General features: G+C 36.3%; 2 protein-coding genes across 3 annotated transcripts in view; one reads left to right on the forward strand and one right to left on the reverse strand.

Annotated features, from left to right (window-relative positions):
• The window catches only part of Dcp1a (decapping mRNA 1A), a 54,165-nt gene extending 36,305 nt beyond the window's left edge, over positions 1-17,860 (reverse strand). Inside the window, exons 1-3 of one of the 2 annotated variants that reach the window (XM_026388665.2) lie at positions 17,696-17,860; positions 15,147-15,187; positions 13,415-13,542 (exon numbers count right to left, since the gene is read on the reverse strand). In XM_026388665.2, coding sequence (XP_026244450.2) covers positions 13,415-13,542; positions 15,147-15,187; positions 17,696-17,830 — 304 coding nt within the window. In that variant the 5' untranslated portion in view covers positions 17,831-17,860. The remainder of the gene's footprint in view (positions 1-13,414; positions 13,543-15,146; positions 15,188-17,695) is intronic. The other variant, XM_077796214.1, reaches the window with a different exon arrangement.
• The window catches only part of Cacna1d (calcium voltage-gated channel subunit alpha1 D), a 460,416-nt gene continuing 444,070 nt past the window's right edge, over positions 4,342-20,687 (forward strand). Inside the window, exon 1 of the mRNA XM_026388660.2 lies at positions 4,342-4,474. Within this exon, the coding sequence (XP_026244445.2) occupies positions 4,342-4,474 (133 nt within the window). The remainder of the gene's footprint in view (positions 4,475-20,687) is intronic.

The following is a 20,687-nucleotide window of genomic DNA, read 5'->3' on the forward strand; positions in this document are numbered from 1 at the left end:
AAATCAGAACAAGGCTTTGAAAAGACTCCATATATGGCAATTACATGCAATCACCTTTCTTTAAATATGCTTCTTCCAACCTTGGCTAAGGAATACCCAAAACACCAACTCCAAATATGAGAGATTTTGTTTTCCACTAATACATATATATGTCTGGACATACCCATATGATTTATAATGGTGAGAAAAAGTTTACATTATGTAATATATCAGGCTCAGAGAGAAACATACAACTTTTTCTGGGTAAAACAGATGCAATTAGTATGTTTTCACAGAGGATTCTAAATCAAACTCTTAGATCCATATTAAAAATCAAAACAAATCCATCAAAGCTGTCAAGTTAAGATAAATCTTCACTTATGTCCTCTCTTTTTTCCTTAGAGAAATCCAATATAATTTAGAAATACAACACATGCTTCTATACTTGTACATACATTATCAAATAAACTGCCAAAAGAGAGTCAAACGCTTTCAAAGGCATGTCTGCAGAAGAAATACAGATAAGGAAGCCATAATGATAGCTTAATGGGTAAAGGATAAGAGTCACACTCAATTCTGCCAGAAGCAGACCTGTAGAGGTTCAGACACGCATCCAAGAATCAGCTCTGTCTGCCAACATAACGAATGCTCAATGCATGCAACTGGCAAGAAAGCCCAGGGAGCTGCCACTAAGCCTGTCACTGCCACTAGTGAGGAAAGACAGATAAGTTCACCAGATAGCTAAAACTGCAGAGACTTTGTTTCTAAACCAAAGCTAAGAATTCTTACCTTAAGAGAACTCACAATCAAAGGCCCAATATTTTCTGCCAATAATTTACTTGCTAAGACATACAAATAATATCCCCTAATTAAACCATAGGAGCCTTAAGTTTCTGGCAATATAGTATTATTTTGCTACAGCAAGTAATGATGGCACTGCACTCTGTTTTATACATGAATTTTCTCAAGATGAAAGCAAATTATTTAGTTAATGGATATCCAGTGACAATAAGTCCTAACTGTGTATAGGCAAGTTACTGAGAAGCTTAAGGGTGGTATGACAGAAATTTGATTACTGTTAGGTTGTACTAAAATCAAGCACAGATAATAATATCCAAAATCAAATGTTTCCTATGCTTTTCAGATGAAGGCTCTTCCCTGTGGAAAATGTAATAAATAATAATGATAAGAGTTAAAGTATTTGGATTATTTGATATTGACAAATTTAAAGCTGAGGGGAAGAGTTTTCTATTTCTTAGAGAGCCGTGTTTGAAGATCCAGCAATTTATGATTCAATGTTATACTTAGTTTTTCATCTTGAGTGGTGTAAGGCACATACAAGATCAAGAGAATTCAAATTCATTTGAAGACTTTGTCAAATCCCTTTACACTTCTAGGGATGCTGTGAAATGTCACAAAACAGAGCTGGGAATCATTCTTATGCATATGTTGTCCTTTGATTCACTTATTATTTAGATCTGACCTACTTTCTAAAAAGATTTGAGGAAGCTGAAGATTTTCTCAGTATGGTGCCAAGCAGAAAAGGGGGGGTCTAATAAAGCCTTTTGGTGGTGGTGATAAGAGTTATAATACTTCTAAAGATAATGAAAAAGATCTACACCAGAAAACAAAAACAAGATAACTGGCTTTGAGTATAGTCAAATATGCTTTTATATTACTTTTATAATCAGAAGGACCTTTCTTCTGATATAAAACATGCAATACTGCAGCTATATAAACATGCTTATCAGACTAATGACAAAGCAAATGCTTGTACCTTGACAGATCATTTCCTTTAACACAACAATAAGCCTGATGGCTCTCCATGAACACCAAAAGCTTGGGGAAAAGTAGGAAAGGGAAAAAGGATCTAGGATAGCGGGTAGAACAAACACACACCAACTCTCACACACAGGAGACAGACAAGACAGTCTTACAATCCCAAGAGGAGATTTTGGTAGGATGCAAACACTTGGGCAAGAAGATGCTATGGATCTACAAGTAAGGCTGGTAAATATGGTTCTGATACTTTAGCAGCTTACCCTTTTTAGCCCCCCAAAAGCCCCCTCATCTCAGAACATCACTGAACACTAATGTGGAAGAGAGAGAGAGCTCAATTTCTAAAATTTAAGTGGTAGTATCTACTTATTGAACAACACTTAAGAGACTTCTATAATTTTAATATGCTATTCTGCAAGCTCCTTAGTTTATATTATTAAAACTTGGTAACATCTCTCTAAATCAAATTAAGTCAGAAGATATTTATCAGAAATACTGCTTTCAGTCCCCCCCCCCAACATTATAATCTCAGTAATAGGATTCAGACACATGGAATGACCACTGAACTTGTTTGAGTATTAGGGAAGTAAATCCAACAACATTATAGTCGATCATTTCTTTTTCTTTTTTTAAATATTTTTATTTTGTTTACTTATTTTTATGTGGTGCTGAGGATCAAACCCAGTGCCTCACATGTGCCAGGCAAGAGCTCTGCCACTGAGCCACAACCCCAGCCCATGGTTGATAATTTTTATTTATCAAATTTTATTCTTCGAATAATGAAGAAATGGGCAACCCCAAATAAAACAGTAAATCACACAAGGGTTTTGCCTCAGCTGTTAAGAATTTATAGTCACAACTGTATGGGTACTCACTGCTCCTTCAGGCAGGAGAAGCATACACTATAAATGACTGGATGTGACACAATGCTGGACACATCAACCACCACAATTTTATGTATCGTAAGAGAGAGATAAAGGGTGAAAAGCATGTCCTTTGGCCTCCATGAAGTTGAATTCCAGTTTCTTAGGCTTTGGGAAACAGATTGGACTATAAAATAAGAAAGGTATGGGTGTGTGCAGGGGGACTTTTTTCCTTAACTTCTAACATCCTACATTTTCCCATCAATTTACTAAGAGATGATTTAAATCAGAGTTTTAAGTACAAATGCCTATAAGGGTATTAAAAAATCCTGGTGTGTGTCTGTGAGGGAGGGAGGGAGAAAGAAAGAGAGGGAGGGAGAAAGAGAGAGACACACATGGAGAGGGAGGAAGAAAGAGAGAGACATACACAGAGGAGGGGAGAGAGAGAGAGAGAGAGAGAGAGAGAGAGAGAGAGAGAGAGAGAGGAAGGGAGGGAGGGGGGGAGAGGGAGAGGGAGGGAGAGGGAAGGAGGGAGGGAGAGAAGGGAAGGGAAATGTTGGGAGCAAATGCTATGTGTTCCTTTAAAAATCTGGGCATACCTGGACATAATGACTTTGTGAGTAACTTGGATCTATGTGGATTTCTCAGGGCACTGAACTTGAAGGGTTGAGGTTTATACTGTCCACTCCAGATTTAGTGGTTATTCTGTATTTCAATTTTTCCAATCACAGTGAACTTCACAGTATAAATTCAAGGTGAAAATTTATGTACATGTTAATATATATGTCACTGAATATGTAATTGTGGTTTCCTTTGTAAATTCTCAAAGAATAAACATTAAAAGTATTAAATATTAATGTGATAATTATCTAAAAGGGATTAATTGCATGTATGATTAGCTTATAAAATCTTTACAATTAAGATAGCAAAACAAAAGATAAAAATTGCTTTTATCTGATAACATCTTGGTGGGGGCATGGGGATGGGTGGGAGAGGGAAGCTAGTGATTAGTGAACATAATGAAAAGGAGTTATTTTGGAAATTTTTAAATACTCACGGACTCAAAGTTACCAAGAAGGTACTTGGTAGAGGTTCTACTAGAATACTAAGTAGTGGTCTATAATGAGACAGAAGTAGTTCTTATTTTTAAAATGTCTGACCTCAGAGCACCACAGAATCAACATTTTCAGTCTAAGTCACTGTATGTTCTCATGGTGTTTTCACCCCTTTAATCTACACATGTGGCAATAGCGAGGCTTTTTTCCTTATCTTGGTCCAGGAGGCTGGACTAATGCAGTTGCCACAGATCCTTTCTCCTTCACTGATTACAGGATCATACCAACAACAGCAGTGTCGCAGCTGATGGTAGAAGACTGCCTTTCTTTAGGCTACAAAAACAGCACTGTGCTGAACTGAAAGATCACAAAGGATGAACCCCAGAACTTTTCTTACTGTTTATAAATTCCTCTTTCAGTTTGGAGGTAGAACTCACATTTTTTGACTTGACAAATTATAAACTCATCTTGCAAGGAAATTTCTTGCACTGTGCTTTAAGTCTGAAGATTTGTTCCAAATGCCAACAACCACCTACCATCTCTACTGTTCTGAGTCTTGCCCTTGAACTGAGAAAGGACAAGCAGAGAGACAGAAAAAGCACACACTACAGCATTTCTCCTACTAAAACTTTCCATTTGGCAGCTGTGTTTTCAACACTATGGAAATGAACCTCCCTACTTTTTCTAGTGATCTAATTTTAATTAAAAATGCTCTCCATCAAGAGACTGATGCCCGATATAAAGGAAAAGTTATAAGTGAAGCGGAAACAAAGGGGTACTTCTCCCAGGATTTTTCAGGTAAGTTTTAAAAATACTAAACAGTAATTGTGTTTTATTTTCTATTTTGTTAGGTAAAGCAGACTAAAAAGTAACACACTAGACCAGTAGCTATGTATCAATGCTTTCTTCAAGAAATTTCAGATTCAGTTTTACCTATAAATGATTATTTCCAAAGTGTTTTATAGAAACTAAAGAGTGTTCAGTTTATAAGTGTCAAGGTAAAATAAAATTCAGGATATATTTGGGTTCTTTTGAAAAACCAAAAAAGGACTTTGTTCGTTAAATTTTCCCAAAGTACTTTGGGATTATAGAAAACATTTTAAGGGCTGGGTTATGGCTCAGTGGTAGAGAGCTTGCTTCGAATGTGTGAGGCATTGGGTTCAATTCTCAGCACACATATAAATAAATAAATAAAATAAAGGTCCATCAACAACTAAAAAATATTAAAAAAAAATTTTTTAATGAGAAAAGAGGCCTTTGGTGAGAGATAACCTGTCTTAAGGTGTTAGATAGAGGAAACCTAAAAAGTTGTCTTTGTTAAAATAATTACCTTCTGGTAAAAAGAGACGAAGTCTAACATGTACATAAAATAAAATAATTGCTTCTCTTTTGACTAAAATTACCATCACACGCTTTCCTTAAGATAGAATAAAGCTAGGACTGAAAAGAGGAAAATCTAGACTTTATTTTTTTTGAATTTATGAATAAGTTTTGCTGCTAAAAATAACAAAAGAAAAAACCACATCAATATCTTTACATCTCTTTGGCAGATCTGATTTTCACGATTATTAGGATAATTGTTCAAATGAACAACTGATAACCCTCAAAATACAGACCTTATATACTAAATTTCATAGTTAATCCATGGTGATTAAGAATAAACATGAATAGCTCTGGGCTTAATGTAGTAGCATATTTCACTAAAGAGTTTTGAACCTTACTAGGAAGGCAGAGTTCTAACACTAAGAGCTCCAATACACTTTTAATGACTTCTGCTTATAGTTTTCTAAGAAAATTCAATAGAACTATTATTACAGAGCTTGATGGTATCACAAACCTGTATCTTAATATTTTCAATTAACCAGGTTACATTGTAGATTATCTAACTGTGAGAAAGAAAATTAAAAAAACAAAACAAAAACCCAGTTGTGTTTGCTTTTATTCTTAGCTTCACATGCCAAGTTTTAGATTAAAAATAAAAAATTGTTCTAAACTTACCTTACAGAATATTCTTGGGGGCATTTCATAATTAAGTGAGAAGAAGCCTATATACCAAAAACGAATTCCAGGTTACCACTTTCACTTTGAGAGGTGTCCAAAGAAGTAGCAAAAAAGGACACCTGACTCTGGTCTTGGGGAAAAGCACCTTCTAGGAGAAACATAGTGAGGCATGTTGCTTGAAACAGGTGCTCACCAACCTTGCTGAAGAAATAGTAAATACAAATATAATACTTTCACCACAGAATGCCCAGAGACTAGTTTCCTGTGAAGACAGGACAAGAAATGTATAGATGCTATATCTGACTTTTAGAGGCCATTCTCTATATAAAGAACTATCCTAGTACCACTTATTGAATAGAAAATTTCTCTCAGCATTTTCTTTAGATGTGATAGGAGAGATTTTTAAACTATCATAGACCAATTATTTTATTGTTTATGAGTCCATCCAGATACATTTATGCCTGCGGATGTTTTTGTTAAATTGTGCTTTTCTACCAAACTTCTTATCATCTGAGTTTTAAATGTATGGACAAAAAGTGTTTCCTATTGGTTTCTGTTTTTTTAAAAAATGCACATATATTTTTTAATTGCAATAGAAATATATTTTTATTCCCAAATATTGCCTATTGTGACTCTTCTCACCTTTTTTGGGTTTTGTTTTGTTACAGTATTAGGGATCTAACTCATGAGTGCATGCTACCATTGAGCTACATTCCCAGTCCTTGTTATTTTTTTATTTTGGGACAGTGTCTCATTAAGTTGCTGAGGTTGACCTCAAATTTCTGATTCTCCTCTGTCTCCTAAATACCTGAAATTACAGGCAGCACCTGGCTCCTCTTCTTGTTTTATATTGTTGATGTGTCAATCTGATCTATTGTTCTTCTGTCATCTCTACTTTCTGCAATTAATTTCTACCCTCATCTTTATTTTCCTTAATCTTTACTCAGATTTTTTTTTTTTTACTTCCTAAATTCTTGGGTTGGATAGCATAAGCACACCCCTCCATAACATTAAATTCTCTGCTTTATCTGTCAATTATTAAAGTGGTCAGTTAAAGTTTCCCATTTTGATTAGGGATTTTCAACATTCAATTTATAATTGTGATATATATTAGGTATGTACTAACTCAAATCTTCTAGATTATTTATTCCTTTCATCTTCATGTATTTAACATTTATCCCTACTGATGCTTTTTGTCAGTAATGATTAACATAGTTACATCAGCCTTTTTTGGTTAACATATGCCTGATATGTCTCATTCTACCCCTACTTTTAACAAACTGCATATAGGCAAATTCTATGTTTATCCAATCTCATTTAGCTGGCAAATTTAGTTCAATTTGCATTTATTCTAATTACTGATTTTCTTATTTCTGCCATTTTATTTTTGGGCTTCACTATTTTTCTCCTAGAAAGTACTTTTCCCCAAGACCAATACCAGGTGTCCTTTGATTGCTACTTCTGTGGACACCTCTCAAGAGTGAAAATGGTAACCTGGAATTCATTTTTTTTTGGTATACAGGGTGAAAGTTAAGGTATCCTACTTTTGTTCTATAGTAGTTAACTGCAATATTTTAATTTTATTATTTTTGTGGGTACTGGGGATCAAACCCAGGTCCTAGCTGATGCTAAGCAAGTATATCATCACTGGGCTATACCACCAATCCAGTTTCACTTGTTTCTTTCTTTCTTTTTTTTATTAGTTGTTCAAAACATTACAAAGCTCTTGACATATCATAATTCATACATTTGATTCAAGTGGGTTATGAACTCCCATTTTTACCCCATATACAGACTGCAGAATCACATTGGTTACACATTCACCTTTTTTCATACTGCCATACTAGTGTCTGTTGTATTCTGCTGCCTTTCCTATCCTCTACTATCCCCCTCACCTTGTTTCTTAATACCAAAACTATAATTTTTTTGTTTTATAGTCAATGTTTATCTTTATTTGTGCCCCCTGTGCTTATTATTGTTTCTTATATCTCATTCCTTCCATGTTCCATTTTCTTTTTGGAATATATCCATTGGAATTACACTATTAAGCTTAAGTTAACTGATGTCAAACAGATGCATAAAAGGAAATGAGATTTAAAACTGAGCTACTGCTGCACTAGCACTATTCCAAGAGCTCAACAGCCACACATGGCTAGTGCTCACTGCTGCAGAAAGCTGCTTTAGAAGATCTTATAGCCAGATCTGCTGGAGACAAATGTTCTGCTCTTGTTGAAAATATCTATATTGTCTTGAATTTCTGATTTGTTGGTTGTTTTCTCCTCAGTCCTCTGTGGAGTATGTGTTAGCCTGACTGGTGTTCCTTTATAAATATGCTATCTCAAGTAGCCTTTAGTTTCTGTCTCCTTGCCTTTAATATTTTTTAAGGCGTGTATTTCTATTTTTCATGCTTTGGGCCCATTTTATTGTTATTAAGGCTTATTCCTTTTAGGAATTCTGAAAACTTAAATCATAATCTATTCAAATATTGCCTCTCTCAAATCTACTTTTATTACTTTAAAATTTGTATCCATTATATATTAGACTTTAATTCTATCCTCTTTGTCTTACTTCCATTCTCTCCCTTGCCATCTGCCCCTGCTTTTGGGAATACATTGTGTATTTCTAGATTTTTCTTCTAGTTCACTAGTTTTCTTTACCTGTTACTAATTAACTGTTGAATCCAGGTAGAGTTTATTTCCGTAATTAAAATTTCAATTTCTATAAGTTTTACTTAGTCTGTTATTTTAAAGTAGCATTTGATCTTATATTTTTTATTTCCTTTTGCTTCATTTTATAATCTATATTTGATAGTTGCATTCATTAAAGTGTATACCTGATCATCTGTTAACTAAATTTTTTGTAAAGTGTTGCCTAATCCTGCTGTTATGTTATATATTTACTGCCTTTCATTCACTGGGAATTGTTTTCTTGCACATTTAGTAATTTTGAACTAAATGAAGCTTATCTGTGAAATTTCTGGGCAAACTAGGTTAAGAACTGTGTCTTGTAAGGGGCTAGGGTTGGAGCTCAGATGAAAAGCACTCGCCTAGCATGCGTGAGGCACTGAGTTTGATCCCCAGCATCACAAAAAAATTAAATGAAGGTATTGTGTCCACCTACAACTAAAGAATAAATGTTTAAAAAAAATACCATAGGTTATTAAAAAAAAAAAGAATTATATCTTATAAAAAGGTTTTACTTTTGCTTCTGTAGGTATCCTAGAGAACTTACCAACTGAGGCAATTTTATGTTAATTTCTTTGCCTAAGTAAGAAATTATACCAAATGAACAGTTTAACTTGAATATCAAATCTGTATGAGAAAAAAATTCATGGTTACAATTTTCAAGGATGACATTTTCCTTCTTACCCATAATTCAGACTGAGATAAACGTGGTTGCCATCTCCCTAGATTGGGGGGGCAGATACTTCCCAATTAATTGCTAAGAACTAATTAGGAGATTTAGTTATATGCTGGTTTGTGGGTCTTAGTTCTCTCTCTACTTTGTTGCACAACGGCAGCCTAATATTATGGAGTGCGTGTATCTTCAAGAACCCCATAATAGCTGACAACTAATGTCAGCTTCTATGTCTCCGATTTTAGCTTTAAGTTTTCACTCTCATGCTGGCCCCTACTCTCTCTTCAACTATGCTATGCATTCTAGATTGTGTTTCTAAATGTCTGTGTAAGATACTACTGGACAGGAACTGAATATTTTCTTTGATGTGCCTATCATAGAAATCATAGAAGTCTCTATGGAGTGGTTTTATAATCCAATTAGTTAGTAAAATGGATTGAATTTACAAGTGAAAACAGATCACTAGATTGATGGTAGTATGCAGATTCATAAACCAAAAGATCTTTGTAACACCATAATCCATTGGGAAGAACTGTTTTTGTTCTGTTTTGATGTTGAGACCAGGTTTCATTATGTTGCCCAGGCCAGCTGCAAACTCCCAAATGACTGCAAATACAGATGTGTGCTCTTGTGATCAGTTTGCATTTTTTTTTTTTTAATATTTTGGGGGATGTAACTCTGTGGTAGAGCGCTTGCCTAGCATGCAAAGAGGCCTATGTTGGATTTCCAGTAAACCCCAAGCTCCCAAAAAGTTTTCTGAAAAATTTTTCATGTTTAACAGACTTTTTCAACTTATCATGCATGCCTCAGGCTGCCTGGTAACGAACCCTACAACATTTGAAATATTTATAAAGAGAAAGTGGGCTAGGGATGTAGATCACTTGTAGAACACTTGCCTACCATGTATGAAGCCCTGAATTTGAGAAGCACCGCAGAGAGAGGAAGAGGTTGGGGGGAGATGTACAGAGGTAGATAGATATTGGAGTCCCTAGCTTGTCCATGGTACTAGTCAGAAGCACACTGGAGGCCTGGGTTATAAGACAACCTTGACCATACTAATAAGATCATTTGGCTTGAGTTTAGGATGGAGACAAAGTCTTTGATATTTTGCATTTAAAAGGTATTTGGCTGACAAAAATATCTTATATTCATGATGCCCTTTTAGGATAAACAGGTCAGATCAGTGGCTTAAGTGATTTATCTCAGGTTACAGCCAGCAAAATGGCAAAGCCTAGAATAGAATTCTTGTCTGCAAACTAAATTTCATGCCAAAGAAGTGTTACCATGGCAAAACCACCCTCAGGAATATATTCTACAGCTTTCTATTTAGAAATCATTTATAAAATTTCAAAAAGGAATGTTTTAAATGAGAGGCATAAGAACTAACCCTAATCTGGGCATGGCAGCACACGCTGACAATCCCAGCAACTTGGGAGGCTGAGGCAGGAGGATTGCAAGTTCAAAGCCAGGCTCAGCAACTTAGCGAGATCTTGTCTCAAAATAAAAAATAAAAAGGGTTGGGATGTAGCTCAGTCGTAAAGAGCCCCTGGGTTTGATTCTTGGTACAGAAACCAACCAACCAACCAACCAAACAAACAAAAAAAGAAAAAACAGCAACAACAACAAAAACTAACCCAAAGTGTCCCAAGTAGTTTGTGCAATTTAGGTATTATACAACAAAGGGTATGTTAGATAGAGTACAAATTCATGCTTTAGATTTCCACTGTCCAATGTGGTAACTACTAGTGCACGTAGCTGTATAAATTCAAAAGGATTAAATAAACTAAAAAAAGATTCTCTCTCATTTATACTAGCAGCCACATTTCAGGCACTTAGTGATCAGTCACTCTATTGGACAGTGCTGATACAGAAATTTTCTGTCTTTGCAGAGTTCTACAGGATAGTACTGCTATGGAAGGTGTACTGATGAATTATATAATTTCATTGCTGCAGTAGAGTAGAAAGGATTGACTTTGAAGACAAACAGCCCTAGTTTTGAGTACTGGGTCTTTCACTTATTACGTCTGCAAATCCTGAACAAGTTTCTAAATGTCTCTAAGTTCTCTGTTTCCTCAGTCTATAAGTTGGGAATCAGAAGTAAAGAGATCAGAACATTTCTCAATACTAGAGAATCTGCAACCTCCCCATTATTTACTGAAATCCCAATGAAGCCTTTTGTGGCTGTTAAAAGGCCCTTGTAAAGAATGAAAATATAGTGTTTCTGAAAGATTTGAGAGAATCTCCAAACCTAAGACCTTGGTTAATAAAAGCATTCTCTCTGTATGATTTTACCTTTTTCTTGGGAGTGGAGTGGGTAGGTACTTTTTATAAATGCAGAAAAACTAAAATAAACAAAGAAGGACCAATAATTAGAACTAGAAACATTTATAGTTCATTTTTCTATTACATTGACTCTAAAAGTTGAATGAAAAAAAGCTGGATATGAAGGTGTAATTTGAATTAAATGGGTCAGGTGTCTTGGTGGCATTTCCCATGGGAGAAGGACAAAAGAATAGCTACAGAATCAGGTATAATTACTCCTATGCACAATCAGATATTAACTTTTTATTTAAAGAACAAATCCCTAAACAACTCAATAGCTTGCTGACATGATAAGTCTATTTTCTACTTTAAAGATGAGGTAGACAAAACATACACTTAAAGACTTCAACACTCTCCAAATCACTGCTTGTTGTTTTGTCACTTCTGAATACAGCTATTTCTTTAAATACTTTCCCCCAAAGAAGGACCTAGTTAAGTGAGTTTTCATTCAACTAAAAAAACCCCCTTCCCCTCCATTACTGGGAATAAACCCTGGAATGCACTACCACTGAGCTACACCCCCATCCGTTTTTATTTTTATTTCTATTTTTTGGTGCCAGGGATCGAACCCAGCCACTCAGTGACATCCCCAACCTATTTTTTTTTTTTAAATTTTGAGACAGGGTCTCACTAAGTTGTTGAGGCTAGCTTTGAACTTGTGATCCTCCTATCTCAGTCTCTAGAGCTGCAGGGATTACAGTCGTGAGCTACCATGCCTGGCCCTTTTTATTTTTGGACAAGGTCTTGCTAAATTGCTGAGGCTAGCCTCAAAGTTAAAATTCTCCTACTTCAGGCTTCTGAGTTGCTGGGATTACAGGTGTGCATCATTATACTTGAGTCACTAAGAAAACCTTTGTTTCTATCTCTTGTTAAAAATCTCTCTAGGGCTGGGGTTGTGGCTCAGTGGTAGAGTGCTTGCCTAGCCACGTGTGAAGCCCTGGGTTCGATCCTCAGCAACCATATAAAAATAAATAAAATAAAGGTATTTGTGTCCAACTACAACTAAAAAATAAATATATATATTTTTTAAATTTCTAAAATAAAATGCATCAGTTCATTTTTCTCCCCAAGAATACTCTAATTAACACAATAATAAATACTTCCAATGATTTAGTCTTATTATAATAAATTAATCTCTGATAGGGTCAGAGTTATAGAATATTGACATTTTTGTCAGTCCTAGATTACTGTCTAGATTTCTGTACTTTTCTTTCTTGAAAAGGAAAAGGTCACTCTAACTTTGCTGACTGCATTAATCATTATTAGAGTCTATAAAATGTCTGAAAAGACCCTGGGTTAGGAACCAGAAAAAGATGATAATCCTCATTCTCCAACTGAATGTCTCTCATGCATTTATGAGTCTCAGTTGACCTGCCTACCCCACATAGGTTACATTTAAAAAAAAATTTTTTTTTTTTAGTTGTAATTGGACACAATACCTCTATTTATTTACTTTTATGTGCTGCTGAGGATCAAACCCAGTGCCTTATATGTTCGAGGCAAGTGCACTACCACTAAGCCCCAGCCCCAGCCCAATACTTTTATTTTATTTATTTATTTTTTTTCTTTAAAATTGTATCTATCTATTTATTTATGTATTTATATGTGGTGAGGATCGAACCCAGTACTTCACATGTGCTAGGCAAGTGCTCTACCATTGAGCTACAACCCCAGCCCCATAAAAGCCCATACTTTCTTTGTGGAAAGAAGTTTAAGTATGTATTCCCATCTTGTGTTTCCTCAACTAAGTTCTGTTGCTCAGGGGCATGGGCAGCTAAGAGTCCAGTGCTATAACAAAAACAAAGGAGTAAAACTTATTTTCAAAAAACAAACAAAACAGAAGGCTAATAATAGTATAGCTAGCTAAAATAACATAAGTTATTATATACAAGAAAGTATTTCCAATTTTAGAGTCAAGGACAAAAGATTTGATCTTACCAAGAGACTCATTTATAATCATAAAACAGAGTGTAGTCCACATTTTGTATTTTAGTTTCAAACTCCAAAAATAATACACTGAGATTAGTCATTGACTTAAATATAAACATATATACTCACAGCTTGCATTTCTATACAGAAGAAATGGCTCATGAAGCTGAAACTCCAAATCTTTATTCACTGGTTCAACTAGATTGTGCATATTCAGTCGATTTACAATGGTAAAACCATGGTAAGGTGAAGCTGACCTGAGATTTAATAGAAGAAAATCCATAGTTACATTTTAATTTGCAGAAATATTATTTCCTCTTTATTTTCATTAAAAAAATGAATACATTAGGACATTATATAATATCACACTTAAAACCATTAACAAAAAATTTAAGTCACCTTGTATATCCCTGCTCAGAAGTTTTAGGATTTAGTTTCTTAGAATATAGGCCAAAGTCCTTACTAAGACCAACAAGACATACCCCCAATTCTCCACCCCCACTTCAATCTCTGATTCTCTTTTCTTGCTTCCCCTGCTCCAGCCACATTGGGCTCTCCTCTCTTTGCAGGAGTGCTTCTTCCTAAAGACCTCTGTCTGGACCAGTACCCCCAAATCACAGCTATCTTATTTGAGCATTTGCTCAAATATTACCTACTCAATGAAGCCTATCTGAACTACCATTTTTAATACTACCCAACCTAAATATCCCTGACTTTTCCCTCTTCATCCATTCCACTTATTTTTTATTTTTATTGGCTTCCTCCTCCAACTAGAATGTAAGCTGTATGTAAATGGGGATTTCTGTCTTATTTTTTTTCACAGATGCTTCCCAAAGATAGACACATAGTAAGTATGATAAATATTTGCTGGAAAAAGTATCACTTATTTTAAATATGGTACAGAATTGGCTATAATGATGTCTACCACTACAATAATAGTTTTTCTTAACACCAAATATGTCTTTACATAGTTCTTCTGAATTAGATGGAAAAGACCTGACTCCTACAATAAGAAGTGTATTAGTTCCCATAATGGGAGAACACAATCCTTTGGATCTTCCTCACATGTATCTAATATTTTACTGTTTCTCAGTGACATACATGGGGAGGTAACAGAATTTTATTCTACAGATTAGGAAATAAGCTAATGATTAATGGCTACGCCCAGTTACCCAAATAATATAAATGGAATTTAATTTTAGGTTTTTTGATTTCAAATCCAGTTTCTTCTATATTAAGTGATTCTATACTAAGTGCTATCTGGTACACTTTTAACCAAAATTCACAAAATGTGTTAAAGTGCCCCTGGATTCAATCCTTAGTTAAACAAACAAACAAACAAAACCCCCAAAACAAACTACAGAACACAGAGATCAACTCTCAACTACTTACTTTATAGAACTAATTTATATATAAACTCTTTCTCTCATATGTGTGTCTGTGTACTTGGATATATTGTTTTATGTCCTTTTTAAATATAGGGAATGAGAGGCAGGCATCTGTTTCAGATTCATTCATCACTCAAAAATGCATTCTATTTTGTAATGATTTTGCTAGACTCCTAAATAAATTCTAGTTCTGTTTATTCTGAATCACAGGAAGGATAAGAGAAGGGAAATAGTTAGGTTAGAATCTCACAGCTAGGAGTGGATGAAAAATTGAAGGGAATAAGAAGGAAAATTCCAAAGATAAATAAACAGAAATGAACCACTTCACATGACATTGCTCCCCATTGTATTTCATTTACTTATCTGTAGTAATGAGGATTGGACCTAGGGCCTCATGCATGTTGGGTAAGCGCTCTAATACCGAGCTATATTCCTAGTCCCCCATCATTAGATTTTTTTTTTTAAAAGCTTACCTTCGATATACAAATAAGGTCCCTTCTATATCAGTCTTCTCCTGTAACAGATAATGAATCAATTAGTTTGTTTCTTAAAATCCAACTCCAAAAGTCCCAATGGAGAAAAAATGCTTCATGTTTAAAATCAACATGTTATATTTACCACACTTTTGAATAGGAAGTCTCCTTCTCATTCCACAAATTGCTATTACCAGTTTCTCATGTATCCATTCAGTGTTATTAGTGCATACATATGCATACATATGCAATGTTTAAACCAGGAACATATTTATACCTGCAACATTTTTCCTGTTTAACTAATAAAGGACAAAACTATAGAATTAACTTTTAACTTTTATTTTAAAGTTTATAAAAATTAATAGAAAAGAAATGAAATTTTCTTACAGGATACTTTGTTTCATCATTGAGGGATTTTTGGTATTTTTTAAGAGTAACAAATTTTGTGGTTAGTTAAGAATAACTATCAAACAGTTTGTTATTTTTAGAACTGTTGAAGAGTTATGGATATTGAAACTATAATCTGCCTTAAGTAATCACTATAGGTCTCTAAGAAAAAAATTAAATTTAAGTGAAAATATGATTAAGAAAGCAACTCATTACCACTTTTTCTTTGCTACAAGAGCTTATTTAGATTTTTTAAACAGTTACACTGTTTCATTTTCAAAAGTAAATCATCCTACCAGTCTGCAATTCACAGTCTAGATTGGTTGTAAGAATTTTAATGTAACTAACAACTTATTTATTTATTTATTTTTAGATGTGTGGACTTTTATTTTATTCACTTATTTATATGAGGTGCTGAGAAATGAATCCAGTGTCTCACACATGCTAGGCAAGCACTCTACCACTGAGCCACAACCCCAGTACTAGCAAACTTTTAAAACTTTAATGTTATTCATAGCAAACTGAATTTGTTGGAATTAAAAATAAATTGTTGTCTTGACTTCTTCAAAGAATATTACCTTAGCTTAAATACCATGGTGACACTTTTCTTTCCTAAGGACTGAGGCCTTTTCTTGCCTTTAAAAATGTTATTAGTAGCTGGGTGTGCTTGTGGACACTGATAATCACAGTAAATTGGGATGCAGAGGCAGGAGGATTAGAAGTTCAAAGCCAGCCTCAGCAACTTAGTGAGACCCTGTCCTGAAATAAGAAATAAAAAAGGACTGGGGATGTGGCTCAGTGATTAAGCACCCCTGGGTTCAATCCCTGGTACCAAAAAAAAAAAAGTATGAGAAACTGATAATTGGGATTAAGGTGTGGCTCAGTGGTAGAGCACTAGCTTAGCATGTGTGAAGCATGGGATTTGATCCTCAGCGCTACATAAAAAAAAAAATAATAAATGTATCGTGTCCATTTACAAATAACAAAAAAATTAAGAAAAACAGAAACTGATAATTGCCTCACAGTAAAAGAAAATTTGTCCCCAAAAAACATTGTGCAAAGTTATAACTCAGTATAAAATAACAGAGAAGATTTTGATTATCCCCTATGTGTCATGATGCAAATAAGCAAATAGCAGCTTATTTTTCAATTGAGGTCTTTGTAGCTTGTATTTCTTACTTTAAACAAACTCCACAGTTTAAAAATTCTAATGCATTTGTATGTTGTAAAAAACATATTACGATAATCTTTTCAGTTTTGTTTAAGGATTTCTCATTGAAATGTGAATGCCATTGATGAATTTAATCTAACCAACATTTATGAATTATTTTACCGGTGTAAAGCCTATAGCTGAAAGAGTTAATTAGAAAGGGTCAATCACAAAAAACGGGGAACTTATGTTATGTAAACAACTAACGAAGCTTCAAGCAAGAGTTAACAAAAGTCAGTGAACAGACTTAATACAACTTTTTGGATCTTCTCTGGTGCACAAAAAGCCAGTAAGTACTTAGTTTGAAGGCAGCATTCAGAGGTGACATCATTGGTCTCCTTTCCCTGTAAAAGGTCTCCAGGGAATCCAATTAACATAGAAGCCCCTTCCTTAATTGTTTGAAATCTTTTCCAAAATTCTGGAAATACAGTGTAGTTCAATTAAAGCCAAACTCACTCAAACTAAATGGATTTCAAATTTCAAATCCTAATGACCTCTGGGAAGAGGGCTCACGTGTATGTCTGTTGGGGGAGAGAAGGAGTGTTCATTTTTAGATTATGTATATATAATTTATCTAATAATCCTCGAAGCTTCAAACATAAGCTTTCAGGCATCTCTTCGTCCTACCGGTCTCATATTCCCTAATGCATATGTAAAGAAGGCAAGTCGCCCACGTCCTCAGACCTGACCCCAAGGGACTGATCTTGCTCCAATCCCCCCCGCCTCCAGCGGCTTTTCCCTGAGATGTCTCGGGCCTACTTTTTCACTCCTTCCGCCTAACCCCGCGCGCTGCCGACACCCCTGAGGCCCTGGTCCGGCTCTTGGCCAGTTCCTGGCCTCGCCTCCACCGCCCTGGCCTCTTGCTTTGCCCCCCACCCCAGGCAGCTTGCGCTGTCCCTTTAAGAGGCGGCAGCAACCGGACTGGCGTCTTCTAGGGATAAACCTCACTCACCCACTGGTTGGCTTTAGGGCAGAAGGTGTACAGAGCGACCTGGCCCGTGAGGTCTGCTATGCTGGTGATGTAGGGGTCGTGTTGCTTCAGGGCCGCCAGGCTCATCTCCTGCCCAGCTCGACTCAGCGACTCCATCTTGAATCCCAGAGCTCAGCCCCTCCAGCGGGGGCGGAGTAGCGAACAGGAAAGTGCGATCCAGGCAAAGTTCCCCCAGCTGCATCAGTACCCTTAACTTCCGCCTCTCAGCTGTGCCTCACGGCGGGGCGGTACGTGAACCATTCTGTTCCGCCGCTTGCACTCCGCCAGTTACGAGTTCCGGTGACGTTAGGTCCCAGTGGCCCAACGGTCCGAAGCAGCCAGCACGCCTGCGCGGCAGAGTCGGCGGGCGGGAGTCCTTGCGCTTCCTCTTCTCGCGCTAAAACGTCCGGGTGCCCGGGGCTGTACGCGTGTCTTCCAGGCTCCTGCTAGGAGATGCTGGGCACCGTCGGGTGTCTGCTTCGGCCTCTCGCGGCAAGGGAAGGGGGCCACAGAATCAAAGCACCGCCGTGGAAATGCTGGGCTCCACGGGCCACTGAGAAATAAAGAAAAGCGTGGAAAGGGGGCAGCTCCGAAAATAACCCCCAGTATCAGATCTGACCGCATCACCACCGTTAGTAATTTGGTGATATCTGAAAGAAAAGTTTCAAAACAGCCAAATTAACCTGCCTGGAACTACAACAGCGATGTTTCCCCGTCCACTTTTGCCCCTTATTTTCCTCATCTGGATCTCACACAAACGTTTCCAGTACTAGGAAGAGCCCATAAAGGCTTGGGTTTGTTTGGCATCATTTAAAGAATTAGACTATTCATTCTTACAGCAAACCTCCGTTGAGCATCTTAAAGTATTTTTAAAGAGCCAGATACTTGGGTAAAGATAAAATAAGATGCGGAGACTACAGCGAGCATTGTCTCAGACTTTTTTTTTTTTTAATTTTTAATATTTATTTTTTAGTTCTCGGCGGACACAACATCTTTGTTTGTAAGTGGTGCTGAGGATCGAACCCGGGCCGCACGCATGCCAGGCGAGCGCGCTACCGCTTGAGCCACATCCCCAGCCCTGTCTCAGACTTTTTTTTTTTTTTTTTTTTTTTTTTTTTTTAAGAGAGAGTGAGAGAAGAGAGAGAGAGAGAGAATTTTTTAATATTTATTTTTTAGTTCTTGGTGGACACAACATCTTTGTTGGTATGTGGTGCTGAGGATCGAACCCGGGCCGCACGCATGCCAGGCGAGCGCGCTACCACTTGAGCCACATCCCCAGCCCTGTCTCAGACTTCTTTAAAAACCTTTTCTTTTATTGAAAAGACACCCCAAAGGAATTGAAAGTTTTTGAAAGGAAAAGAAAAGTATTTTCATCAAACTAACACAACATACTTGTATTGTTTATGATTTTATTCCCAGGAACGTTGTTACTAAAAAGAGAAACCGTATTCTTTACAGAATCATGTCTGAAGCATGTACAAATGCTGGCAAAGAAAAATATATCATTCATTTACCCTTCATTACACAAATATTCTTAGAACTCCTAATTAGTAACTGGTGACCCCTTGAGCCCTTCCAACTCTTTTTAAAAATATCTTCCTGGCCCTGGGAGAAACTGAAAGAAGTACAACTATGCAAGCAAACAGGGCGAATGCTAGAGATATCTCTTTCTGAAACCCAGAGATGAAACCACTAACTCCTTCTGTCCAGGAATGCCTAGGAAGGCTTCAGGGAGGAGGTGATGTTCGAATGGTGCTTCATGGATGAGTAGGTGTTTCTCAGGAAAATAAGGTAAGGGCTCTGGCTATTTTACAGCCCAGTAGGGAGGTAGGAAAGATGTAGTCGTCCCTATTTGATAGAGGATTGACTTCAGACTAGGGAATAATAAATCAGTTTCTCAAAGTTCCATGCTAGTTAGTGGGATTCTGGTATTAAAATCAAAGGATCCCTGGGATTCTTCTTTCAGAACTGGGTCGTCCTTTCTCCCAGTGGATGGAGGCAGGACCCCTAATTCCTCCCACCTACCTTCAATCCATTAAAACACACACACACACACACACACACACACACACATTTATTTATTTATTTATTTTAGTTGTAGATGGAGAGCTTTATTTTATTTGTTTCTATTTTTATGTGTTGAGGGGGAATGAATCCATTGCCTCACCCATGCTAGGCAAGTGCTCTACCACAACACCATCCCCTTCAATCCATTTTTAAAAACCTGCGCCCTAATTTTAAAATGTGTGTATTATTTTAAAGGTAGTGCATTCACTTGGTACAAAATTTAAAAAGCACACCTGGAACTATATTTAATTTTTTTCTTACCTAAAAATAATCTAAGGCATTTCCTTTTTTTTTTCTTGTTTTCTTTTTTTTCTTTTCTATTTATTTATTTGGTACTGGGATTGAACCCAGGGGCGCTTAATCACTGAGTCACATTCCCCAGTCCTTTTTATTTTATATTTTGAGACAGTGTTTTGCTGAGTTGTGTAGAGCCTCACTTATTTGCTGAGGCTTGCCTTGGACTTGCAATCCTTCTACCTCAGCCTCCTGAGTTACTGGGATTATAGGTATGTGTTACCACACCCTGTCTAAATCATTTCCTTTTAATTTTGATTGAGCAGGGCTAGCTTAGGGAAGAACACTAAGCTATTTTAGAGAATTTTCATACTTAGAATAGAAAGATAGATCACTTCAAAATGCATTTTGCATGCCCCTGAAATATGTTAATATTGACTCTCCTGCTCTATACAGCTCTTAAATTATATTAAAGACAGTGTGAATGTTTTGGAATTGAAAATCACTCTCATTTATTTTGATATCTAATTTTTTCTTATATTTGTAAATTAAATCTCAAGATCTTTCTTGTGTCTTTACACAATAGACTGTAAGATGGGGAGAGATGGCATCTGGTGTAGAAGGTCCCCGGTACCTAGCAAAGGCAAAGAGTAGACTGTCCCTCCCTTTCCCA

Source organism: Urocitellus parryii, chromosome 3 (assembly GCF_045843805.1).
Source record: "Urocitellus parryii isolate mUroPar1 chromosome 3, mUroPar1.hap1, whole genome shotgun sequence".
Lineage (NCBI taxonomy): Eukaryota > Metazoa > Chordata > Mammalia > Rodentia > Sciuridae > Urocitellus > Urocitellus parryii.